The sequence below is a fragment of the Chiloscyllium plagiosum genome, unplaced genomic scaffold (genome assembly GCF_037043375.1).
Source record: "Chiloscyllium plagiosum isolate Xiang-an unplaced genomic scaffold, Cpla_swu_hap1 HiC_scaffold_11, whole genome shotgun sequence".
Taxonomy (NCBI): Eukaryota; Metazoa; Chordata; class Chondrichthyes; order Orectolobiformes; family Hemiscylliidae; genus Chiloscyllium; species Chiloscyllium plagiosum.
Genome location: NW_028270149.1, coordinates 84,122,686 through 84,147,248, shown reverse-complemented (window position 1 = coordinate 84,147,248; position 24,563 = coordinate 84,122,686). Strand labels below are relative to the sequence as shown.

The 24,563-nt window shown below is 43.3% G+C and overlaps 1 protein-coding gene across 4 annotated transcripts in view; it reads right to left on the bottom strand.

Moving 5' to 3' along the window:
* Window positions 1-24,563, bottom strand: part of LOC122557068 (dedicator of cytokinesis protein 11) — a 291,784-nt gene that overhangs the window by 122,184 nt on the left and 145,037 nt on the right. For all 4 annotated transcript variants that reach the window (XM_087992257.1, XM_043704343.2, XM_087992256.1 and 1 more), the window contains exons 22-26: window positions 22,549-22,635; window positions 22,317-22,406; window positions 6,834-6,949; window positions 2,902-2,971; window positions 1,222-1,347 (exon numbers count right to left, since the gene is read on the bottom strand). In XM_087992257.1, the coding sequence (XP_087848383.1) occupies window positions 1,222-1,347; window positions 2,902-2,971; window positions 6,834-6,949; window positions 22,317-22,406; window positions 22,549-22,635 (489 nt within the window). The remainder of the gene's footprint in view (window positions 1-1,221; window positions 1,348-2,901; window positions 2,972-6,833; window positions 6,950-22,316; window positions 22,407-22,548; window positions 22,636-24,563) is intronic.

The following is a 24,563-nucleotide window of genomic DNA, read 5'->3' as shown; positions in this document are numbered from 1 at the left end:
TCAAATCCCAGCAATGACAATTTTGAAATCTTCAATCAGAATGTCCTCCCATTAACTAGCAAGGTGATACCTCATATTCCAGGATCACTGTGGGATTCAGCATTTTCCATTATAAGTTGTGATATTTTCATTTTAACTACATTCTAAATTAGTAGCATTGCTTCAAAAGAAAAAAATGTCATCGACAGAAAGTACTTCCAGATCAATGTACTGAAAAAATCAAAACGCAACAAAAATGTCATCAATGTTACTCTCCATGTGGGCCTACCAAGTCAGGTTTCACTGTATCCAGTGATCACAGTTATAACTGATGGCTATCATGTTAGTCTTGGACTAAGTGGTGCTTCTTCTGCCTCTAGGCCCTAAATTCACTGGATACAGTGAAGCCTGACTTGGTAGGCACACATGGAGAGTAACATTGATGACATTTTTGTTGTGTTTGATTTTTTTCTGTACATGGCATTCTTCAACTCGCACTACAGACAGCCAAGCAGAACAACCCATGCAGGCCCTCCCAGGGCCATTACTGTGGTCGTGCTTTACTCTCAAGGGTGCTATGTTTTGCATGAGATATAAAATTGGTGCCCAGCTTGCACATTAGTGGAAGCAAAATACCTCACACCTGTTATGAGAAAAAGCACAAGGAGTTATCTCCAGTGCCCTGCTCAACATTCATCCCCCAATCAACAGCACTCAAATAGATTATCTGGTAAATTACCGAATTGCTACATGTGGGATCTTGATGTGCCTAGATCGGTCACACTACACGAATAGTGCACATGCCTCAGACGTTGTTCCGAGAGAAAGAAAGCAAGAAAGAAGGCAAGAAAGAAAGAAAGAAAGAAAGAAAGAAAGAAAGAAAGCAAGAAAGCAAGAAAGAAAGAAAGCAAGAAAGAAAGAAAGAAAGCAAGAAAGACAGATAGACAGACAGACAGTGTGTGTGTGTGTACACATGTGTCAAGGGCAGAGAGAGAGAGAGAGTGAGTGAGAGAGAGTCAGGGCAGGGAGAGAGAGAGAGAGAGAGAGAGACAACAGTAAGGGGACAGCGAGAGAGTCAAGGGCGGTGGGGGGAAGAGAGAGAGAGTGTCAAGGGAAGGGGGAGAACAAAGTAAGTCACATGTTAATGATGACTTAATGGATTTTATACACTTCTTAACTAAAGGAGGGTGAGCAAATGTCTGAGTAGCTGCATTGTCAGTTCTGATACCAGAAAGCACAGACCTTCAGCAGTTTATTGATGGTGAGAAAATCCGCAGACTGTTTCAGAATGGCGATGAGCGACCGAGCCAGTTCCCCGTGTGTCGTCTTGTTTTCGGAGGTCATGTATTGGTCAGTCCTGAAAACGTACTGAAGAGAGCAATAAATCAGCCGGGAGGCTCGGCAAGCTGGATTCCCTCCCACCCCTGAACCTGCCAGTGAACGATGAGCTCCACAACATAACATTTCTCAGCTTCAGACACTGGGGGGCAATTTAATCCAGGCCAACCCTGGTGGGAAACAAAGAGATGGGGCTCAGGTCATCATGGGCAAGGCCACATGACAGTCACCCATTGACAGGGCAAAACCTGCCACGATTATCTCAAAGCCCACCATAAGCTGGTGATGGCTCCTGGATTGATTGGCAGCTTCACGACTTTGCCTTCCCGTCCAATCCCGTTGTGGGACCTGGCATTGGGAAGGAGGTGGGATGGGGATACTGAAAGCCATCCCTGTGTATATGTCACTAATCCCTCCTATCTACTCGCCCTCCGTGCCCGAGTCCAGGAATATGTCTCCGATCCCTGCAGAAGTCCCTGGAGCACTCCCGTTAGCGGCACCGCTCCCGGCCACACAGCCAGCTGCCGGGCAGGATGTCCAGGCGGCAGAAATTCTGCTGCCAGGGGGTCCTTCAATCCTGAGGAAGGCTGGTTGACTGGGGCCATCTTTCAAGAGCATTCACACCTTCCCCAAAGCTTCCTACTTCCCACACTTACTCCAGAAAAACTGGAATCTCTTCAGCTCAGCTCTGAGTTCAAATAGTGCAGGCGAAAGTGAGGACTGCAGATGCTGGAGATCAGAGTCAAGATTAGTGTGGTGCTGGAAAAGCACAGCAGGTCAGGCAGCATCCGAAGAGCAAGAAGATCGATGTTTCGATTCCTGATGAAGGGCTCCTGCCTGAAATGTCGATTTTCCTGCTCCATGGGTCTGCCTGACCTGCTGTGCTTTTCCAGCACCACTCTAATTTTGGTTCAAATAGCACAGCTGAGTTTAGGATTCAAACATGTGGGAATCATGTCTCAACGGAAAACTCCACGCCAAAGCTAGACTGACCATTATAGACACAGACATGACCGGCATCATGTGGAGGGACTGCAGTTTACATGACAATCTCAACCACTTGAATGCTGCTGATAAGAGACAGGAGTGGAATAAAACTTGCAACATGTTCTTTTACATTAACGCATGAAGTCCCAGTATGATCGGAGATACTGATCCATGCTTAATGCCTGAAGCTGATCACTTGTCAATGATTCAGGTGTTACCTGTTTGTTACAATGCTGACACTACCAACATATACTGTTAAAGCAAACTCTGGATTTATTGAACAGTACAATTGCAGCAACGTCTGACTTCTGCACAACTCAATACAGTTCGAAAAAGTAAACTAACTTGATAATAAAAATGAAGAACTGCAGAAAAAGATAGAAATCTGAAACCAAGACAGAAATTGCTGGGGAAGCTCAGCAGGTCTGGCTGTATCTGCAGAGAAAAAGCAGAGACTACGCTTCCAGTCCAATGACCCTTCTTTCCAGTTCTGAAGGAGGGTCTGGTCAGAAGAAACTTCAACTGGGTTTCACTCTCCGTAGATGCTGCCAGGCCTGCTGAGTTTCTCCAGCTATTTCTGTTTTGGTTTCAAAATACCTTGATGTACGATCGCAAATAGTGCTCCAGTCCCTCCTCATGACATCTGGACACGATGTATATTATTACCCTGGAAGAGAGGTGTGGAAAATAAATTGTTTAGGGGTAAAAACAGACCTTCCATGAACAAATCTACAGGAGAAATCCCCTTGCCATTGCTGGCTCCCTAATCAAAACGTGCAATAAACTTTCAGAATCAATGTTTCACATTACACACATGCAATCAGATAGCAGTGTGTACACACATATAAGGGTAGCAAATCTATACACTCTAACACACATCAAGGTAAGAGACTGGATAAGTATATGTGCCATTCCAGAAACTTGGTTGAGACAAGGGCAAGACTAGCAGCTCAACTTTCCAGGATTTAGATGTTTCGGGTGTGCTTGAGAGGGAAGTAAAAGGGGTGGAGGAGTTGCATTACTGATTAAGAAGAATGTCACAAATGTACTAAGAGGGGACATCTTGGAGGGCTCATCCAGCAAGGCCACATGGGTAGCGCTCAGGAGTAGGAAGAGTGCAAAATGATGGGGTTATACTGTAGGACCTCCCAAAAGCCAGTGGGAGGTAGAGGAACAGATATGTAAGCAGACCATGGCAAGACGCAAAAAAAAGGGTTGTTTTCATGGGTGGTTTTAACTTCCCCAAAATGGACTGAGACTCCTTTTGTTCCAGGGGCTTAAGACGGGGCGAAATTTGTTTGGTGCATCCAGGAAGGTTTCTTTAAGCGAGATATAGATAGTCCAACTCTAGAAAGGGACGTATTTGGTCTTGCATTGGAAATTGAGCTTGGCCAGGTGATGGAAGATTCAGAGGAGGCAGCATTTAGGGAACAGTGATCATTATTCTGTAAGTTATAGGTAAGGATAAGACTGACCCTCAGGTGGTGCTAAATTGGGAGAAGGCGAATTGCAACAGTCATTTGAGGATGGCTGTTTGAGGGTAAGTCCACATCTGGCATATGGGAGTCTCTTAACGGCCAGTTGATCAGAGTTCAGGAGAAGCATGCTCCTGTGAGGATGAAAGGGAAGGATGGCAAAATCCAGGAACACAGGCTGACCAGATGCTGCAAGATTAGTTCAAAGGTAAAAGATACATTCGTAATGTTTAGGAAATTGAAATCAGATAAGACCCTTGAAAAATATCAAGCAAGCAGGAAAGAACTTAAGCAAGGAATTAGGAGGGCTGTAGGGGCCATGTAATGTCCTTGGCAAGTAGGATTAAAGAAAATCCCCAGGCATCTTGCACATACATTAGAAGCAAGATGATAGCTAGGGAAAGGGTAGGTCCACTCAAGCACTAAAGAGGGAAGTTAGGTGTGGAGTCAGAGGAAGTGGGTGAGATCCATAACGAATATTTTGCATCAGTATTCACAAATAGAAGAGCATGGAAGGTAGTAATATTAGGGAGGGATATGTTGATATTCTAGGCCATAGTGATACTAAGAAAGAAGTGGTGTTTGTATCTTGAAAAATATTAAGTTAGATAAGTCCCCAGGGCCTGATGGGATCTCTCCCACAACATTGAAGGAAGCCATGATGTGGAGGTGCTGGCGTTGGACTGGGTTGGACAAAGTCAGAAGCTGCACAACACCAGGTTGTAGTCCAACATGTTTATTTGAAATAACAAGCTTTCGGAGCGCTGCTCCTTAATCAGGGGGCCATAACCTGTAGGACTATAACCTGGTGTCGTGTGACGTCTGATAATGAAGGTAACAAGGGAGGAGATTGCTAGGGCTTTGACAGAGATTTTTAGCCAGAGACGAGGTCACAGAACACTGGAGAATAGCCAATGTTGTTCTTTTGCTTACAGAGGGCAACAGGGACAATCCAGGAAATTATAGGCCATTGAACCTTGTATCAATGGTAGGGAAATTATTGGAAAAGATCCTCAGGGACAAGATTTACTTGCATTTGGAAAAGAATTGTTTTATTTGGGATAGACAGCATGGATTTGTAAAGGGAAGATCTTGCCTCACAACTTGACTGAGTTTTTCAAGGAAGTGATGAAGATGATGGATGAGGAGAGGCAATGGGTTACCTACATGGACTTTACTACGGCCATTGACAAGGTCCCTCATGTTAGGCTGGTCCAGAGGATTAAGTCACATAGGATCCACAGTGAGTTGCTAAGTTAGATACAAAATTGACTTGGTCATAGAAGAGAGAAGATAGTTGTGAAGGGGTGTTTTTCTAACTGGAAATCTATGAAGTTCCACAAGGATTCAGTGCTGGGACCTTTTTGTTTGTTATGTACAAATGACTTGGATGAAAATGTCTGATTAATAAGTTTGTCAATGACATGAAATTGGCAGAGTTGTGGAAAAGCGAGGAAGGTTGTCCAAGGATACAGCATGATATAAGTCAGTTGGAAAGCTGGGTAGAGAAATGGCAGATGGAGTTTCGTTCACACAGTTGAGAGGTGATGCATCTTGGGAGGTCAAATGTAAGAGGAAGGTATACAATAAATGGCAGGACCCTTAGGAGCACTGACATACAGAGGGATATTGGTGTACAAGGCTATAGTTCCCTGAAAGTGACAAAGATGACAAATAGCATACTTGTCTTCAACTTGAGTATAAAAGTTGACAATTCATGTTGCAGCTGTATAAAACTTTAGTTCAACCAGATTTGGATACTGTATACAGTTCTGGTCCCTACACTATAGGAACGATGTGGTGGCTTTGGAGAGGGTGTTAAAGAGGTTTACTAGCATGTTGGCTGGATTGGAGTGTGTTGGCGATAAGGAGAGGTTGGACAAACGTGGACTGTTTTTGCAAGAGAATGCATGGACAGGGTGGACAATCAGAATCTTTTACCAGGGTGGAAATATCAAATACTAGAGGGCATAGGTTTAAAGTGGGCAAGGGAAAGTTTAAAGGAAATGTGCAAAGGAAGGTTTTTTTTAAAACGCAGAGGGCGGTAGATAGCTGGAACATAGGGGAGGCAGTAGAAGCAGATATGTTAGCATTTAAACAGATAAACATATAGGCAGAGCATAGAGGGATAAAGGCAGATGGGATGAATTTAAAATGGCATCATGGTCGGCACAGACACACTGGGCTGAAGGGCCTGTTCCTGTGCTATATGTTCTATGGGTGCAGATAGCAGTGTAGACATACATACAACACATTCACATGCAAATAGCAGCATGCACACATAAAACACACACAACACAGAAGCAGAGTTACAGGTAGATGGGATAGTGAAGAAGACGTTTGGTATGCTTGCCTTTATTGGTCAGTGCATTGAGTACAGGAGTTGGGGGTCCATGTTGCAGCTGTACAGGACATTGGTTGGGCAACGTTTGGAATACTGTGTGCGATTCAGGTCTGCCTGCTGTAGGAAGGATGTTGTGAAACTTGAAAGGGCTCAGAAAAGATTAACAAGGATGTTGCCAGGGTTGTAGGGTTTGAGCTATAGGGAGAGGCTGAATAGGTTGGGGCTATTTTCCCTGGAGTGTCAGAGACTGAGGAGTGACCTTATAGAGGTTTGTAAAATCATGAGGGGCATGGAAAAGATAAATAGACAAGGGCATTTCCCTGGGGTTGGCCAGTCCAAAACTAGAGGGCATAGGTTTACGTTTAAAAGGGACCCAAGGGGCAACTTTTTCATGCAGACAGTGGTGCGTGTATGGAATGAGCTGCTAGAGGAAGTGGTGGAGGCTGGTACAATTACACCATTTAAAAGGCAACTGGATGGGTATATGAAGAGGAAGGGTTTAGAGGGATATGGGTGAAGTGTTGGCAAATGGGATTAGATTGGGTTGGGATATCTGGTCGACATGGACGAGTTAAACCGAATGGTCTCTTTCCGTGCTGTACATCTCTAAGACTCTTTGATTTCACACACGCAGAGAGCAGACACACACACACCCAGACACACACACACACACAACCAGCATGCGGGTGTGAAACCTGCCAATGCTTTACCTGGCAGAATTCACTGCAACATCGCTCTGGCTGGTTTTGGTGAGGATTTTGAGCAGCTGGTTGAGGATTGTTGGTAGGAAGTTGACCATCACACAGATGTCCATGGCATGCAAACACTGAAGGAGAAAGTCAACTCAAGTTACCTTTATTTGAAGAGAGTCATGTTAGGAGCATTCTACTCTCTATTCGAGTTGCAATTCACTATTTGGTATCATTAACTCTAAAAGGTCACATAACGATGACCCCAGATAATAAACTGACTTCCTACTGTAAGAGGACAGAATCAGAACCTTTATTCTCAATTAGTTCAAGGTGATTGTGAAACCTAAGTTGTGCAGGCTCAATTCTGCCACTTTGAATAAACTGTACAAACATCATTCTTGTAAATTTTCCACTTTAGTAACCCTGAAAAATGATGCACACTGCAGAAAACCTGACATTTTGCCAAGGAGCTGCATTCACTATATCACTCCCAGGGACACCACCATGGCGCAAGTCCAGGAATCTTCAACAGTCAATACATCTTTCCAGGGACTCCAGGAAGACAGTGGCATACCCCCAGGAACATTGCAAGGAATTCTCATCATTTCTGATTGAGACAATACAAACAAAGAATGGAGAGCAAAAAGATTGAGAGGGATGATGGGAGTAGGGAGGTTATGCTGGAACTGTACAAAACATTGGTTAGTCCCAGCTTGATTATTGTGTGCATTTCTGGAATCCACATAATAGGAGGAATATGATAGCACTGGAGAGGGTGCAGAGGAGATTTCCCAGGATGGTGCCTGGGATGGAGAGTTTCCGTTATGGAGAGATTGAGCAGACTCGGATCGTTCTCATCGGAGCAGAGGAGATTGTGATGTATAAAATGATATGGGGCACAGATATGGTGGTTGGGAAGAAACCTTTCTCCTTGGTGAAGGGATCAGTGGCCAGGGGCACAGACTTAAAGCAAGGGGCAGGAAATTAAAAGGAGATGTGAGGAAACAAATTTCACACAGTGAACGGTGTGAGTCTGCAACTCACTGCATGTAAGGGTGCTGGAGGCAGAAACTCTCATAACCCTTCCAGAAATATTTATTGCCAATGTATTGTACCGATTGCAATGGCAAGGCGGTAGACCAAGTGGTGGAAATTGGGATTTGAACAGTTGGGTGGTTGTTTTGACCAACGAAGATGTGACAGGCTGACGGGTCTTTTGTGCTGTAGATCTCTATGACTCAGTACTGCACTGATGTGTCAACCGTGTGCCCAAGTCTCTGGTATGGGACTTGAGTCTATGACCTTATGAAAACATTTAGGAAGATTTGTATCTTGCCTTCACTGTGACAAATACTAACCAGGTTCTGAACTATTGCCAATAACCTGAGAGTACCACCCGTGAATGCCTAAGGAAAGAGTCAACAATTGTGACATCCGTGCTGATACTGAAATCCTTGTGCATAAGTCAGTCACCTTCCAACACTTCCAACTACAACCACAGGGACGCCAAGACAGCAGACTTCCTAGCAGCACAAGAATGCACACTCAGGAACAATGGACTGACAGAACAAACAGTGAGACAAACTGTTGTACCTATGATAATAAGGAAAATACAAACACATAACCTCAACACCAAGGAGAGGGAAGCACTGAAATCACTAAGAAACGATAAGAACATAATCATACTACCAGCAGACAAAGGCAGAATGACGGTCATCCTAGATAAATCTGATTACATCCAAAAAGCACAACAACTACTTGCAGATATCAACACCTACCAAATGAAGGAATTTGACCCCACACCACAACTCACCAATAGGATAAATAACACACTAAGGAATCTACAAAAATACGGACAGATAACCAGAGCTGACCTACAACGAATGAAACCGGAAAGCAACAACACCCCCAGATTCTATGGATTACCTAAAGTACACAAACCAGACATCCCACTCAGACCCATAGTATCACTACCAGGGACACCATCATACAAACTGGCCAAAGAACTACAACAGAAACTGAAACACCTGATCAGCGGATCCAAACACTCCATATAATCAACACAGGAATTCTTGGACATCATCAGAAATATACACATAGACAAAGAAGAAACCATGATATCATTCGACGTGACGGCACTGTTCACTTCGATTGACAAAACCTTAGCCAGGGAAACAATAGCCAACCTACTGGACATACAGAACAGAAAACAGGACGCTGAACCTATCAACAAAGACGGCATACTTAAACTACTGGACTTGTGCATCACAACACACTTCACATTCAACAACCAGATATACGAACAAATCAACGGAATACCCATGGGTTCACCAATCTCGGGACTCATAGCAGAGGCAGTTATGCAAAGGTTAGAACAAACAGTCCTACCACAAATTCAACCCAAACTCTGGGTCAGATAGGTCGATGACACGTTTGTAATCATTAAAAACATGGAAATAGAAAAAACACACCGGATCATCAACGCCACACTCACAGGAATCCGATTCACGAGAGAAGAAGAAAAGGATAGCCAACTCCCATTCCTAGACGTGATGGTACAGAGAACACCAGACGGAGAATTCACTACAAGAGTATACAGGAAAGCCACACACACAGACCAAGTCCTAAACTATGAAAGTAACCACCCCAACACACACAAATGAAGCTGCATCAGGACACTATTCAAAAGGGCCACAACACACTGCAGTACACCAGAACTGCAAAAAGAAGAAGAGGAACACCTATACAAGGTATTCGCCAAAAACGGATACCCGCGCAACTTCATCAGCAGATGCCTAAGAGAAAGACCACGGAACGAGGACATACCACAACCAAAAGGACTAGCCACACTACCATACATCAGGAGCATCTTAGAACTGACAGCCAGACTACTGCGACTCCTAGGACTCATAACGGCACACAAACCAACAGCCACGCTCAGACAACTCACCAGAATGAAGGATCCGACACCCAACATGAGCAAAACTAATGTAGTGTACAAAATACCATTCAAGGACTGCACAAAACACTATATAGGACAAACAGGAAGACAGCTAACAATCCGCATACATGAACATCAACTAGCCACGAAACGACACGACCAGCTATCCTTAGTAGCCACACACGCAGACAACAAACAACATGAATTCGACTAGGACAACACTACTATCATAGGGCAAGCCAGACAGAGAACAGCCAGGGAATTCCTAGAGGCATGGCATTCATCCACAAACTCCATCAACAAACACATCGACCTGGATCCAATATACGAACCACTACAGCGGACAGCTGAAACTGACAACCGGAAGCGGCAGGGACAGGCCACTATAAATGCCAGAGGAAACACCACAGAAGCGCTTCACAGGAGGCTCCCAAGCACTGATGATGTCGCCTAGCCAGGGGACGAAACGTTTGCAACAAAAACTTCCAGCTCGGCGAACAGAACCACAACAACGAGCACCCGAGCTACAAATCTTCGCACAAACTTTGAACTTCTATATGGCTTTAAAACTTGGACTACATATAGACAACACCTCAAGGAGCTGGAGGTACCATCCATGCTGTTTTGAGATGGATTCTCCTCATCAGGTGGGAGGGCGTGTGAGACTAACATCAGCGTCCTTGAAGCAGCCAATAACACCAGGGTCAAGGCCATAATCATCCAAAACCAACACCCTGGGCCAGCCTTATGGATAGGATGCGACTGAGTCCTGACTGCCAAAGCAACTCATCTTCGCCCACTTTAAGGAAGGCACTCAAACAAAACGGGGACAAAGGAATCGTTTCAGAGAGTCCCGAAAGGCTTCTCTCAAGAAATGCAACATCAATGTCAATGCGTGGGAGACCAGTGTTCAGAAGAAACTGACTTGGAGGAAACTCATCAATGAAGGGACACAATTCTTTGAGAACACCCAGTGGCAAGAGGAATAGAGTGGCACAGCAGTTCAGTCGTTAGTACTGCTGCCTCACAGCGCCAGGGAGCCAGGTTCGATTCCAGCCTCAGGCTACTGTCTATGTGGAGTTTGCACAGTCTCCCAGTGTCTGTGTGGGTTTACCCCCACAATCCAAAGATGAGCATATTAGGTGAATTGGCTGATGGTGTCCAGGGATATACAATTTAGGTGGATTGGCCATGGGATATGCAGGGTTATGGGGATAGGGAGGGGTGCATTTTGAAAGGTTGGTCCAGACTCAATAGACTGAGCAGCTTCTTTCCACCCTGTAGGGATTCTATGTCCGGAGAAAGGAACACCAGCAATCTCGAGACCAAGGACCACTTCACTTCCCAGAAACACCTGCTAAACGTGTGATTGGAGGTGCAGCTTTAGGATCGGCCACACAAAAACTCACAAAACCCATGACCAGTGACATGGAATTCTCTAAGTAGACAACCATTAGTGAGTGGTTGCTGCCACTGCAACAGATTACCAACACTCAACAAAGCTCCCTTTCCCATCTCTTTACATTCAGTATTTGTCCCCTGGTCTTGACTGTCCCATGTTTCCATTCCTGGGGCGGTAGCTTTATAATCCAGCAATGGCCACTAGAGAGCAGCAGAGCCTCACCCTCGAGTGAGACATTCAAGGGAAACATGAGGCAGTAATTCTTTATACAAAAGGCAGGAGAGATATGGAACTCCCCAACTCTTTAAAAACAAACTGAAGATTTTGAGATAAGTGAAAACAAGATAGAGATTGACAGGTTTTTGTTAGGTCATGACTTCATAGATTTTTGAACCAAGGCATGTGAAGGGTGTTAGGATAGAGACCAGCGAGGATCAAACTGGTGGAACAAACTGAAGGGCGATTACATCGACCAATTCTTGTTTCTAAGTTGACAGAATCCACGCTAAGACCAGCCACAAGTGCCCCCTGCTGGTTTTACATCAGCTCTTTTTAATTACAATTCTACATGTCTAGATGTCCACAGGCATCTGAAATGACAGAAAGAAAGACTTGGATTTAAATAGGATTTTTTCTCAACCAGAAGATGTCTCAATGTGCTGTACAGCTAATGAAGCACATTTCGAAGAGCAGTTTGTTTTATGATATGGGAAACACAGCAGCCAATTTCACAGCAAGCTCCAGTAAATTGCAATGTAATAACGACCAGATACCCAGTTTTTGTGATGCTAAGAGAGTAATAAACCCTAGCCATCAGAGTTCTTCTGCTCTTAGAACACAGAACATAAAGCAGTACAGCACAGGAATGAGTCCTTTGACCCAGGACGCTGTACCAAACGTGATGCCAAAAATAATTAAATAATTGAAATAATGCCTGGGGATATTATGCGTCCAACTGAGTAAGGATGTTTCACAGCTCATGTTCAATGTCTCATCTAAAAGGTGGGACTTCAGACAATAGTGAAATGTCATTCTGAAGTGTCTGTACTCAAATCATGGAGTGAGACTTGAACCTGGAATCTAGGGTGATTCAGAGACAAGTGTGTGCTACCAATAGAGGCTTCGCTGACATTACTGAGGTGGGGAACTCTAACTGGGGAAATGTCCTGACTTGGCAGACCCACCTCAGTCTAAGGTGTGCCATTACTCATAGCTTCACAAGAGGAAAACGGGGCTGGAATAGACTCAGATCCATCCCACGCACACCTGGGGCCCTGCAGATTCTCTGCCAAGAAAAAGACATTGACACTCAAGGTATTAGCTATACACCGTCAATAATTCTCTGCCAAGAAAAAGACATTGACACTCAAGGTATTAGCTATACACCGTCAATAATTCACTTTGCTTAGAAATTAGAACCTTGCAAATTTGAGATGGGGCGCAATTTCTCGGGAATGTGAATCTGTTGTGAAAGAGATCAACACCAAACTTCTGTTGTTAAAGAAAATCTGCATCCCTATGTTAATACGCTTCTGTGACTACTCACAAAGTTAATAAAACAAACAAAAGCAAATGATCTGTCGAGTCAGTTTCTGTTCTGGGACCTGACTTGTCCAGTAGTACTATCAACTGGGATCATAACAGGTTATATCAATCTGTTCTTCCGGTGATCTCGTCTACCTATGCTTCAATGTTTATTTGGATATACCTAAGTGGTTAGAGCATGTTATTCATATTGTAATTATAATTTTTAAGTATAAAGATAATGATATGTCCAATGAGCACGTTGAGGGCTGCAGGGACTGCATTATATCTCCCCCAGGAATATACCTGACAAGCTCCTTTTTCCTCAGCAATTCTGCACTTGTTATTGCTATCACACGGCTCACTATTTCTGCACATAGTGGCTAAATGCGCATGGAAGGACCATTAAGGACATTGAGTTGTCCCTGAGGATGTGGGGGTTACTGGGGTGGTGAGAATGGGAATTGGTACTAAGTTGGCATGGTGGGGGGGCACATCTAAAACTTTTTGAACTTACCTTTCTAACTGTTCGCAAACCCAGAAAACTATCCACCAACCTCTGAGGGGACCATAAAGACCGGGTCATGGGGAAACTGGCCTGGCGTCAGAAACATTACAGGGGCCTACATCAAAACAAATCCAGCGTTCTTGCAATCTGCACCCTTAACCCATGCCGGTGAAAACAGGGAAGATTGGGAATGGGAGCAGGAATTGGACACTGCCCACCATTTTTAGAATAGCTCCAGAATGCTCTGAACTCAAGGGAATCCATTCTCTGATTCAACTGGAAGTGCCTCTCCTGACAGCAGAGCCAGGCCTTGTGTTTGAGTGTCTTTGGACCTGCAGCTAAAATGAAGGAGTCTGATTGTGTGAGATTACCCCAGCCACAGAATGCTAATTGTAAATTGTGCTGTGATGGCACACAGTGTTGAAAGATGCTAGACTTTGACTGGAGTACAGCCCACTATAGGTGCATGGTCTTCGACTTTACTTGATTTGGGTAATGACACACAGTGGCTTACAAAGTAAACAAGAGCTGAAGTTCTTTGCTGCGTATGTACAAACTTTCCCTTCACAAAACCAAAGTTTCCACTCCATATTTGGGAAGAACCTCTGGCTTATGATGTTCTGAGGCAGGTTTTATTTTAAGCTCGGAGACACTAACTCTGCTCGTCTGATGCACAAGAGAGATCAGAGGAGTTGGAGAGTTTTGCAAGAATTTCTGTTGACAAATCTCATTAGTTTTCAAACTGTGAGCGACCCCCAGAGGTTCTGGAATTTAAGGTTCATTTCCCTGTTGCAAACAATCCTGGCAAGTGTGTATCTTGGTGGAGGGTTGATTTGGGGATCCCTGTCTATTGGAAGTGGGGTGATCATAAGTTGAAATAGCACAGCATAACTAACTGGCTCACTCCTGCTGTTAGCACTTTCTCTCTGCAGTGTTGCCTAAAAAAGGCTAGACTCTCTCAAAGCACAAATCAGGGATGCTAGCCATACAGAGTACCTTGCAGTGCAGAGTGTATGCTGTGTTCATTCTGCTTTGGATCACTTACAATGACCAGCTCACTATGTATTTTGATCATGACTGCCTTTTATTTTTCTCATGGCTTAATTTTCATTTCTCGATTATATCATGGGAAATGGGGGTCAGCGAAAAGGCCAGCATTGGTTAGCTCATTCCGAATTGCCCTTGAAGACTTGCTTTATCATTACAGTGGGCAGTTAACAGTCAGCCACACCACTGCAAGCCTGGAACTGCCAGATGACCAGACCAGGTAAGGATGGCAGATTTCCTTCCCCAAAGGGCAGCAAGCCATTATGGCATCACCATTAAACTAGTCTTTATAATTCCTGATACGTTTCTTTCAATTCCACGAATTGCTGTGTTGGGGTTTGAACTAGTATTTCCTGGAAAGCACCTCTAGATTACTGGTCCAGGAATATGACCACTATACCACTGTTTCCCACACCCATAGATGAAGCAGGAGGGAAAACTGTTGAGACTGAAAAGGAAAGGAGGCAAAGAGAGTTTGTAATGGAGAAAGTAATTAAGGAAGACCAAACATGCAATGGAAAGACAAGTGCTTGCTGTAAATTAGCCTGGAAGAAATTAGTGTGACCATGATTGCTCAACAGTAAATGTCCTCGACAATTATAAATCTTCCTTGTTAAATTGAAGTCTACTGAAAATGACCTTCTAAAATTTACTGGAAGCTGAGGTGTACCTTTGCACTGAATTTTATAGCTCAGAACAAGCCCATTTGCCCCAACTGCTCTGTGCTGGTATCTGAAGTTCCATATATCCTCATCTCATTTCTCTTAATTTCCCCCATCTGCATATCTTTCTGATATGGAGCTAACCTCCCCTCACATTCAAAATATACTTTGATGGGATATTCCTTTGCAAAATAAATCCAAAAATGTGTCATAGATGCATTTATAGGAAACAGATGCTGACTTTGGACAGGGCAAGATGACAAGAGTGGAATAAAACCTTGAAGAGATGGTTTACAATGACCTTATAAACACAGTGGTGATGTCCTGAGAACAATAGATTCAATAGTTTGATAAGGTTATGAAGCGTGGTGGACATGATGAAATAGCTTGTAGATGATACAAAATTATGCTGCATGTTGACAGCGAGGAGGAAAGCTCTAAGTTGCAGGAAGGTAAGTCAGCTAGTCAGAAAAAACAGAGTTTAGTGTGGAGGATTAGCGAGTAAAATACATCTTGAGAGATTCAATAAGGGAAGGCCCACTCAATAATGGGAGTTTGCCGTGTAATGTGGAGAAACACAGTAGGGAGCTTGGAGTTCATATTATAAATCCTTAGCAAGGCCCGACTGAAATTAGGAAAGCAATGGGACAAGAGATACCACAGCCTGTATCAGGCAGAGTTATCGTCTCTGTATTATGTGGAAGGTGACAGAGTGTACCAGAGAAGGTTTTGTGGTGATCTCCTGTGACAGTCTGCATGACTGGAATATTTTACCTGTGAGGAAAGACTGACGAGGCTCAGCTTGCTTTTCCTGGAACAGAGGAGTCTGAGGGGTAACTTAATTGAGGTGTCGACGTAGAATAAGCAGAGGGCTCAAACGTTCTGGGTGGGGTCAGGGGTCAGGGGAGGCATGTACAAATTTGAAGCAAAAGTAGGGTATTCAGCCCTTTGAGCCTGCTCTACCATTAATATGATCATGACCGATTCTCTGTCTCAGGACAAGACCTTACTCTTCCAAATGCCAGTGGATACAAGCGTACTCTGTCCAATCATTTCTCATAAAACCATCTACCCATTTTGGGTCTTAATGTTTTTGATAACTGCTTCACATCCTTCCTGTTTAGGGTGATCAGTATCTGTACACAGTACCCCAGATGTGATCTGAACTCTCCATTGCCCTGTACAGCTGGAGCACAAACTTCCTCCTTTTATATGCAATTCCCTTGACAATAAATGTTACCAATCAGCTTTCCTAATTACTAGCTGTAGTTGTGTACAAGCCTTTTGCAATTTAGGTGTTAGGAAACCATAATCCATCTGAATCTCAAAGTTCTGCAATATCTAACCATTTAGATAATATGCTTCTTTTATATCCTTCCTGCCAAAATGGCTAATTTCAATTTCTCCACATTATGTTTCATTTGCCTCACCTTTAAGTGCACACTTAACCTACCTTTCACCCTTTCTAACTTCTTTATTTCCTCTTCACAACGTACCTTCCTACCTACCTTTGTATCATCGGTAAATTTAACAAACCCTTCTTCAGTCCCTTCATCCAAGTCATTTATATAAATTAACAAGAGATCAACCCTGTGGCACGGCACTTGTTACATTTCGCCATTTAAAAAGATGATTCATTTTTGGACTACTCCCTTTTTCCTGTTAGTCAACCATCCAACTCTGCTAATATATGACCCTCTACATCATGTGCTTAAATTTCCCACATGAATGGTTTCTGGATGTTATTTGCATCATGAAGATTGATCCAAAATACTCATACACGTCATCTGCCATCTCCTTATTTTCCATTACTAACTCCACAGATTGATTTTCGATGACAGCAAAACCCACTTAACTCTAACTTTGTTTTCCTTTTTAAACACATATAGAAACACTTACTATCTGGTATATTTCTTGCGAGCTTTCTCTCATTTTAAATGTTTCCTATCCTGATTAGCCTTTGCTTTTTTATGTATTCTGTCCAATCTTTTGACCTCCCATCAATCCTTGCACAACTACGTGTTTTTCTCTTCAAATATGATACAATTTTTAAACGTTTCAGTTAACCGTGCTTGGTGGGTCTTAGGACTGACAACAACCGACAGCCTGTCTTGGACTTCCCACATAGATGCGATCATCAAGAAGGCACAACAATGCGTCTCCTTCCTCAGGCAGCTTAGGAATTGCCACATGACCATAAGGACCCTCATCACACACCACACAAAGCATACTATCTGGGCACATAATGGTCTAGTATGGCAACTGCTCTGCCCAGAACTGTAAGAAACTACAGAAGATTGTGTGCAATGCCCAGACCACCACAGAAACCAACCTTCCACTCATAGACTCCATTTACATTTCTTGTTGTCGTGGAAAGGCTGCCAACATCATCAAAGATCCTGGTAACGCTCTCCTACAGCCTCTTCTATCAGGCAGAAGATTCAGAAGCTCGAACACCTGCATCACAGGTTCAAGAACAGCTTCTTCCCTCCCATTATTAGACTGATGAATGGACTCTCTAACTTCAAATAATGTTGATTCACCTAATGTTGATCTTGTTTTGCGCATGTCCTGTGCAATGTAACCTGTAGGCCTCACTCTGTCTAAGCATCCTATGATTTGCACATCCTTGCTTACTATGGTCTGCCTGCACTGCTCACGAACAAAGCTTTTCATTGTACCTAGGTACACGTGACTATAATAAATCAAATCAAACGAAAACAAAATTAAAATTAAAATTGCTGGAGAAACTCAGTAGATCCGTGAAGAGTCCAGTGACCTTTCTTCAGAACTTAATTATCTTAATTTAATTTGCCAGTTCTTTTTAGCCAGCTCAGCTCCCATGCCTTCCTACTTGCCTTTTATTAAGTTTAAAGCATTAGTCTTGGACCCATTCTTCTCTCCCTGAAACTAAACGTAACATTCTGTCAAATTATGATGGCTGCTGGCTGGACAATTGGGATAAAAGGTCAGCACAACATTGAAGGCTGAAGGGCCTGTACTGTTCTATGTTCTAATACTAGGTCTAGTTTAACCTCTCTGTTTGGCTCAGGGGTGCACAGTTCTAAGGCATTTTCCTCAAAGTATTCAATGAACAGAATGCAGATTTGAAATCATTGGTAACAGATTAAAAGGAAGTTGAAGAAACATTTTCTTTTCAGCCAGGGCTGGTACAGATCTGAAATTCAGTGTCTGAAAGGCTGATAGAGGCAGAACCACATTGAATAAGCACTTAGATGCCTACTGGAAGAGCTGTGACCCACAGCGATGTAGACCCAAAAACAGGGCAGTGGGATGGTACTGGGAAACTGTTCATTGACCAGGACTGCCATGAAAATACCAAATGTCTCTTCTCCATATCATAAACAAACATCTATGATTTCAAGTGAAATGGAGATAAGACAGCTGAGTTGAGTTGAGGTACATATCAGTCATTATCTAATTGGATGACACAGCAGGCATCAGGGGCTGAATGGCCTCCACACATTACTATTATTATGGGGTAGAGAGACAGCTCCAGAGATTTCAATTGCATTACCATTGTTGAATCCCACACCATCAACATCCTGGCGGCTATCGGTGCCCACAAACCGTACTGGTCTGGCCATGTCAGAGGCCAGGAATCTTGCAGCAGTGGTTAGGTCACTGTTGGAATATTGTGTACAATTCTGGTCTCCTTCATCAGAAAGATGTTGTGAAACTTGAAAGGGTTCAGAAAAGATTTACAAGGATGTTGCCAGGGTTGGAGGATTTGAGCTATAGGGTGAGGTGAAATAGGCTGGGGCTGTTTTCCCTGGAGCGTGGAGGGTGACCTTATAGAGATTTATAAAATTATGAGGGGCATGGATAGGATAAATAGGTAAAGTCTTTTCCCTGGGATGGGGAAATCCAAAACCAGAGGGCATACGTTCAGGGTGAGAGGGGAAAGCTATAAAAAAACTCTAAGGGGCAACCTTTTCTGGCAAAGTGTGTGGTATGTGTATGGAATGCGCTGCCAGAGGAAGTGAAATTGCAACATTTAAAAGGCATCTGGATGGGTATGTGAATAGGAAGGGTTTGGAGGGATATGGGCTGGGTGCTGGCAGGTGGAACTAGATTGGGTTGGGATATCTGGTCGACATGGACAAGTTAGACTGAAGGGTCTGTCTCCGTGCTGTACATCTCCATGACTCTCTGACTCTATGAGTAACACACCTCCTGACTCACAAAGCCTGTTCGCTATCTATGAGGCACAAGTCAGCAATATGATGGAATACTCCCCACATGCCTGGATGAGCCCAGCTCCAATAACATTCAAGAAGCTTGACGTCATCCAAGAGAAAGCAGGATGCTCGAATGACACCCCATCCACCATCAACATTCACTCCCTCCACCACTGACAGATGCACTGCTGCAACTCAAAGGTTCTTACAACAGCATCTTCCAAGTGCACACCATTGACCATCTAAAGTAATAAGGGAAGGAGAAATATGGGAACATTGCTACCTGCAGTGATCTCCACCATCCCACACCATCCTGACTTGGAACTATATTGCTGTCCCAAAATCAGAGATCTTCTTTTCAAACAACACTGTGGGATCACCCAAACATCATGCGGATTGAAAAGGACTTAACGGCAGCTCACCATCACCTTGTCACAGCCAGTTAAGAATGGATGACAAATGCTGGCCTAGCCAGTGATGTGCACAATCTGTATATTGTTTTTTTTTAAAAGGGTTAGGGATAGGATTTCAAAGAGTAGGATTGACAAAATAGATGGTTTGATCACAATTATGTGTAAACGGGCTGGTAAGAATTGGGCAGAGCCGGATTTTGAATTGAACGGAGTGGAGAATGGGGGTTGAAATTCTAATGGCATAATTGAAAGAAAAAAAAAACGTCCAAAATGTTTAGTTACTTTGGACCATCTGCTGGGATATAGTGGTCATAGCAAAATCAAAGAGAGCATTGAGCACGCAGCAGACAGATGTGTTGACTATGCTGAGGTTCACCCTGGACCAGCCAGTGACCAAACTGCAACTTCCACAGGACGAAATAGCAGAAGGGTCATGCTGACTGACACTAACCAGTCTGTCTGGACGAGTGAACTAAGCAGATGGCATTCCCACATATGGACTGGAGTACATCTGGGATGGCCATCATGCAACTCTGTCTATTCAGACTAAAAGAAAACGAAACTGCTATTAAATATCACGTTTACATTCAAACTAATTTTGTCAACTCATGTTGAATTTTATGTTCCATTTCCTTTAACAAGCTCACGTGATGAGGCTATTCACGAGTCTGACATGAATGTGAAAGAAATGTTTATTTCTGTAGCTCGAGCTGCGCACAGTGGTTTGGGTGTCTGTGTGTATACATATATGTGGTGAGCATACTGGGGTTGACATTGTTATTACGTGTTTGTGAATCTATACTTTCCTGAGTGTGTATGTTTAAGGTGCATGCATATCATGTCTGACAAAGAATGTGGATTTTTGTATTGCATTTCACAATGTCACAAATCACTTTGCAACTGATGAAGAACATGGCCCAGTGCTTTGGCTGGTACACGTTGGAATGACGGGCTAAAGAGACTACCATCGAATCCCTACAGTGGAAGCAGGCCATTCGGCCCATTGAGTCCACATTGAAGATTATCCCACCCAGACCCAGCACCTCCCTCTACCCAATCACTGGATTTCCCACAGACAATCCATTTAGCCTGCACATCCCTGGACATTATGGGCAATTCAGCATGGCCAATCCACCCAACCTGGATATTTTTGGAGGAAACCAGAGCACCCAGAAGAAACCCATGCAGACACAGGGAGGATGTGCACACAGATCAAGGGGGTCTGAATAGAATGCAGGAATAGGGTGCTCTGATTAGTCATGATCACACTGAATGACAGAGCAGTCTTGAAGTGCCGAATGGCCTACTCCTGCTCCAATTTTCTATATTTCTTGAATGGCAAAATGCGAACCTTTGATTATCTGATAGCAGAGAGCAGTGGGGTTTCTCATGTAGTGTTCTCCAGTGTACTTCCCTGCAATTAGGGTTCAATCCTGGACTCTGGGCTAACATCTGGGCTGATTGATAAATTCAAAGCTTTTGGCCCATAACACAGTCTGCATGAAATCCATGAATATTTGTTAACGGGGAGACCAGAATTGAGACATGGTCCTGGTAAAGGAGTAATTACTGTACTTGCGACTGAATGGTCTGGTCACGGCATGAAAGGAAAAAAAAACACACCTTGTCTAGCTTAAGAAACCGTCACATGGATATTGGGAAACAGAAATTCAAGTGCCCCACTCTTGAATAGAACTCACACCTTGGAAAATGCTGCAGACAAAAATGGAGCGAGGGGTTTGCCCTGTGAGGGGAGATTCAGAAAATGGGACTGGTTTTGTTGGAGGTTAACAGAATGAGAGGCAATCTCACTGAAATATCCGGACTGAGAAGATTGCTAGCAGAGCCTGAAATTCAGGACTCAGAAAGAGTTTGTCTCAGTCCTATGAGGCCATGAGGAGACATTTAAGTGTGAAACTTTGGAACTCTCATACCAGAGAGCAATAGGTGTTCAATAATCAAGTATATTCAAAATTGAGATCAAAGGATTTTTGGATATTAAAGGAACTGAGGGATATGGGGTAAGAACAGAAACGCACCGTTGAGGTTCATCAGACATGATCTTACTGAACAGGGTCAAGAAATATGGCACATGTCATTTTCTTATGGAATAATTTGCATCAAATTTCCATAAACAATAACTAGATTAATTGAAGGGCAAGGTAAGAGTCTGTCCCTTGTGAGCATTCAAAGGCAAGCATCTATCCTCATTAACCCAAGTGCTCAAGTAGTCAATCATATCAGTTCAATTCAATGGCAGTAATTTTTCCTTTACTGTGTAATTCATGCACATGCTGCTGAAATTGCACTGCACACACAATGTCAATACCGGTCCTCAGTTAAAACAATCACAGCATCAGCAGAAAATGTTCCTCCCTTTCCCCTTCTGGCACTTGGCATAGAGTCAGCTGGTAAATTAGATCATTCCTGAGCCTTGACTCAATCCACTGCAGAGCGACGGGCTGCTCTTTACTTTCCTTTAAGACATGTGTCACGTTTTGCTCTGACAGAGAAGTATTTTCATATCCTGAAACTAGAACCTGACCCTTTCTTGAATGGAGCAAAAATATGTGGCATCTCTGCTAAACCTCGGTTAAAACTATTTCATCTTCAGACAGATTTGCATGAGGAAGAGACATTGTATTTCAGAACTAGTGTAGAAGGTGTCTCATCCATGAGCAACGTGTTCCCTTGCTTTGAGTCACACTGTTACACATTAGCCCATCCTGAAACTGGTTTTATCTCGAACTGACTGCAATCAACTATTTACACCACAGAAAGTGAATATACAGAATGAGCTACCTTCAGATATTTCACAAGGTCACCAGCGATCTCCTGTGATGCTGACTGGCTTGTCTGACAATAGTGGAAGAAACTGTTCAAGTACTGGTCCTGTGTACAAAACAGAAATTACACACACTCACACATAGCAACCACATGAACCAGACATATTGTTACTTAAATAGTACATGACTGTATATAATGTATATATATATGTCAATGTGTATTTAACTTTACCATTGAGGCTACTTACCTCAGTGCAAATGGTGGACACCAAATGATTTTTAACTTTCAATAAGGGTTTTCCTCCATCTACCCATTTAAAATCAGGAATTGTGTGCTATAGAATTAAAGAGAAAAATAACAAGATCAGTATTTAAATTGCACCTCAGAACATTCCAAGTGCATGGAGTAAAATGAGTTAGTTTGTCATTGCAGGCTTTATTACTGTGGGCGTATTTTGCACAGATATCGTCAATGATGTTAGAACACAGAACATAGAAAAGTACTGCACAGAACAGGCCCTTTGGCCCACAATGTTGTGCTGTGGATTAATCCTAATGTAAAATAAAATAACTTAACCTATGCACCCCTCAATTCACTGCTGTCCATGTGCATGATCAGCAATCGCTTAAATGTCCCTAATGATTCTGCTTCCACCACCACCGCTGGCAACTCATTCCATCCATGCAAAACTCTCTGCGTAAAGAACCTTCCTCTGACATGCCCTCTATACCTTTCTCCTAATATTTTAAAACTATAACCTCTCGTGCCAGTCAATCCTGTCCTGGGGAAAAGTCTCTGACTATTGACTGTATCCATGCCTCTCATTATCTTGCATGCCTCGATCAGGTCACCTCTCCTCCTCCTTTTCTCGAGAGAGAAAAGTCCGAGTTTAGTCAACCTCACTTTATAAGCCAAGACCTCCAGTCCAGTCAGCATCCTGGTAAACCTTCTTCGCACACTCTCCGAAGCCTCTGTATCTTTCCTAAAAGAGGGCGACCAGACCTGAACATAATATTCCAAGTGTGGTCTCACCAGGGACTTGTAGAGCTGTAGCAAAAACTCGCGGCTCTTAAACTCCATCCCTCTGTCAATGAAAGCCAAAACACCATATGCTTTCTTAACAACCCTATCCACTTGGGTGGCAACTTTGAGGGATCTATGTACTTGAACACCAAGATCCCCTGTTCCTCCACACTGCCAAGAATCCTGTCTTTAATGCTATATTCAGCATTCGAGTTCGATCTTCCAAAATGCATCACTTCCCATTTATCCAGGTTGAACTCCATCTGCCATTTCTCAGCCCAGCTCTGCATCCTGTCTATGTCACGCTGCAGCCTGCAATATCCCTTGATACTATCAACGGCACCTTCAACCTTTGTGTCATCTGCAAATTTACTAACCCACCCCTCAACCTCCTCATCCAAGTCATTTATAAAAACTACAAAGAGCAGAGGCCCAAAAACAGAGCCCTGTGGGACCCCTTCGTCGACCTGTGTTGTCACCTCCTCAAAGAACTCAATAAGATTTGTGAGGAATTACCTGCCCCTCACAAAGCCATACTGACTGCCTTTAATCACATTATCCTTTTCCAAATAGTCATAAATCCTATCCCTCAGAATTCTTTCCAAAACTTTGCTGACCACTTACATAAGTCTGACTGGTCTGTAATCACCAGGGATTTCCCTATTATCCTACTAGAAAAGAACAATCTTGATGTGAAAACATTGTTCATGCTACCTGTTCTGATGTAGTAATGACTGAAGGAAGAACATTAGCCAGAATGCAGAATTCAAAATACATCAGGAGTCTCAAAATAGTCCATAAATAAAACTAAAAAGATGGCAAAAAAGTTGGGAGAAGTCACCCACAATATATAGAGGACACAGAATCTGTGAGGAGCAGATCCCCCAGTCACAGACTCCAACTCTTCCATGCTGACCAAGCTTCGAGAGATAGAGTTGATGATGGTGATTGGAGTGGTGAAGCAATTATACTGAACAGTCCCCATCATCAGTTAGGAAACTTATGATCAAAAATCCAACCCCTCCAGTAGGTTGTGCAAGGGAAAGAAAGAAAGGCCAAGGGAAGAAGTGGCCCAGTAATGAGGCTAGATGCAACTGTCAGAGAGCCATAGATGCTGCCAGTATCAGGAGTGTCTTCATTGGTCAGGATCAGGGTAGGCAGACAACTGAGAGAAGATCAGTTCCATTTTTATTTTCTCCCCAGTATGAAGCTATCTTGTTGACAAGAGTTGTTGAATCT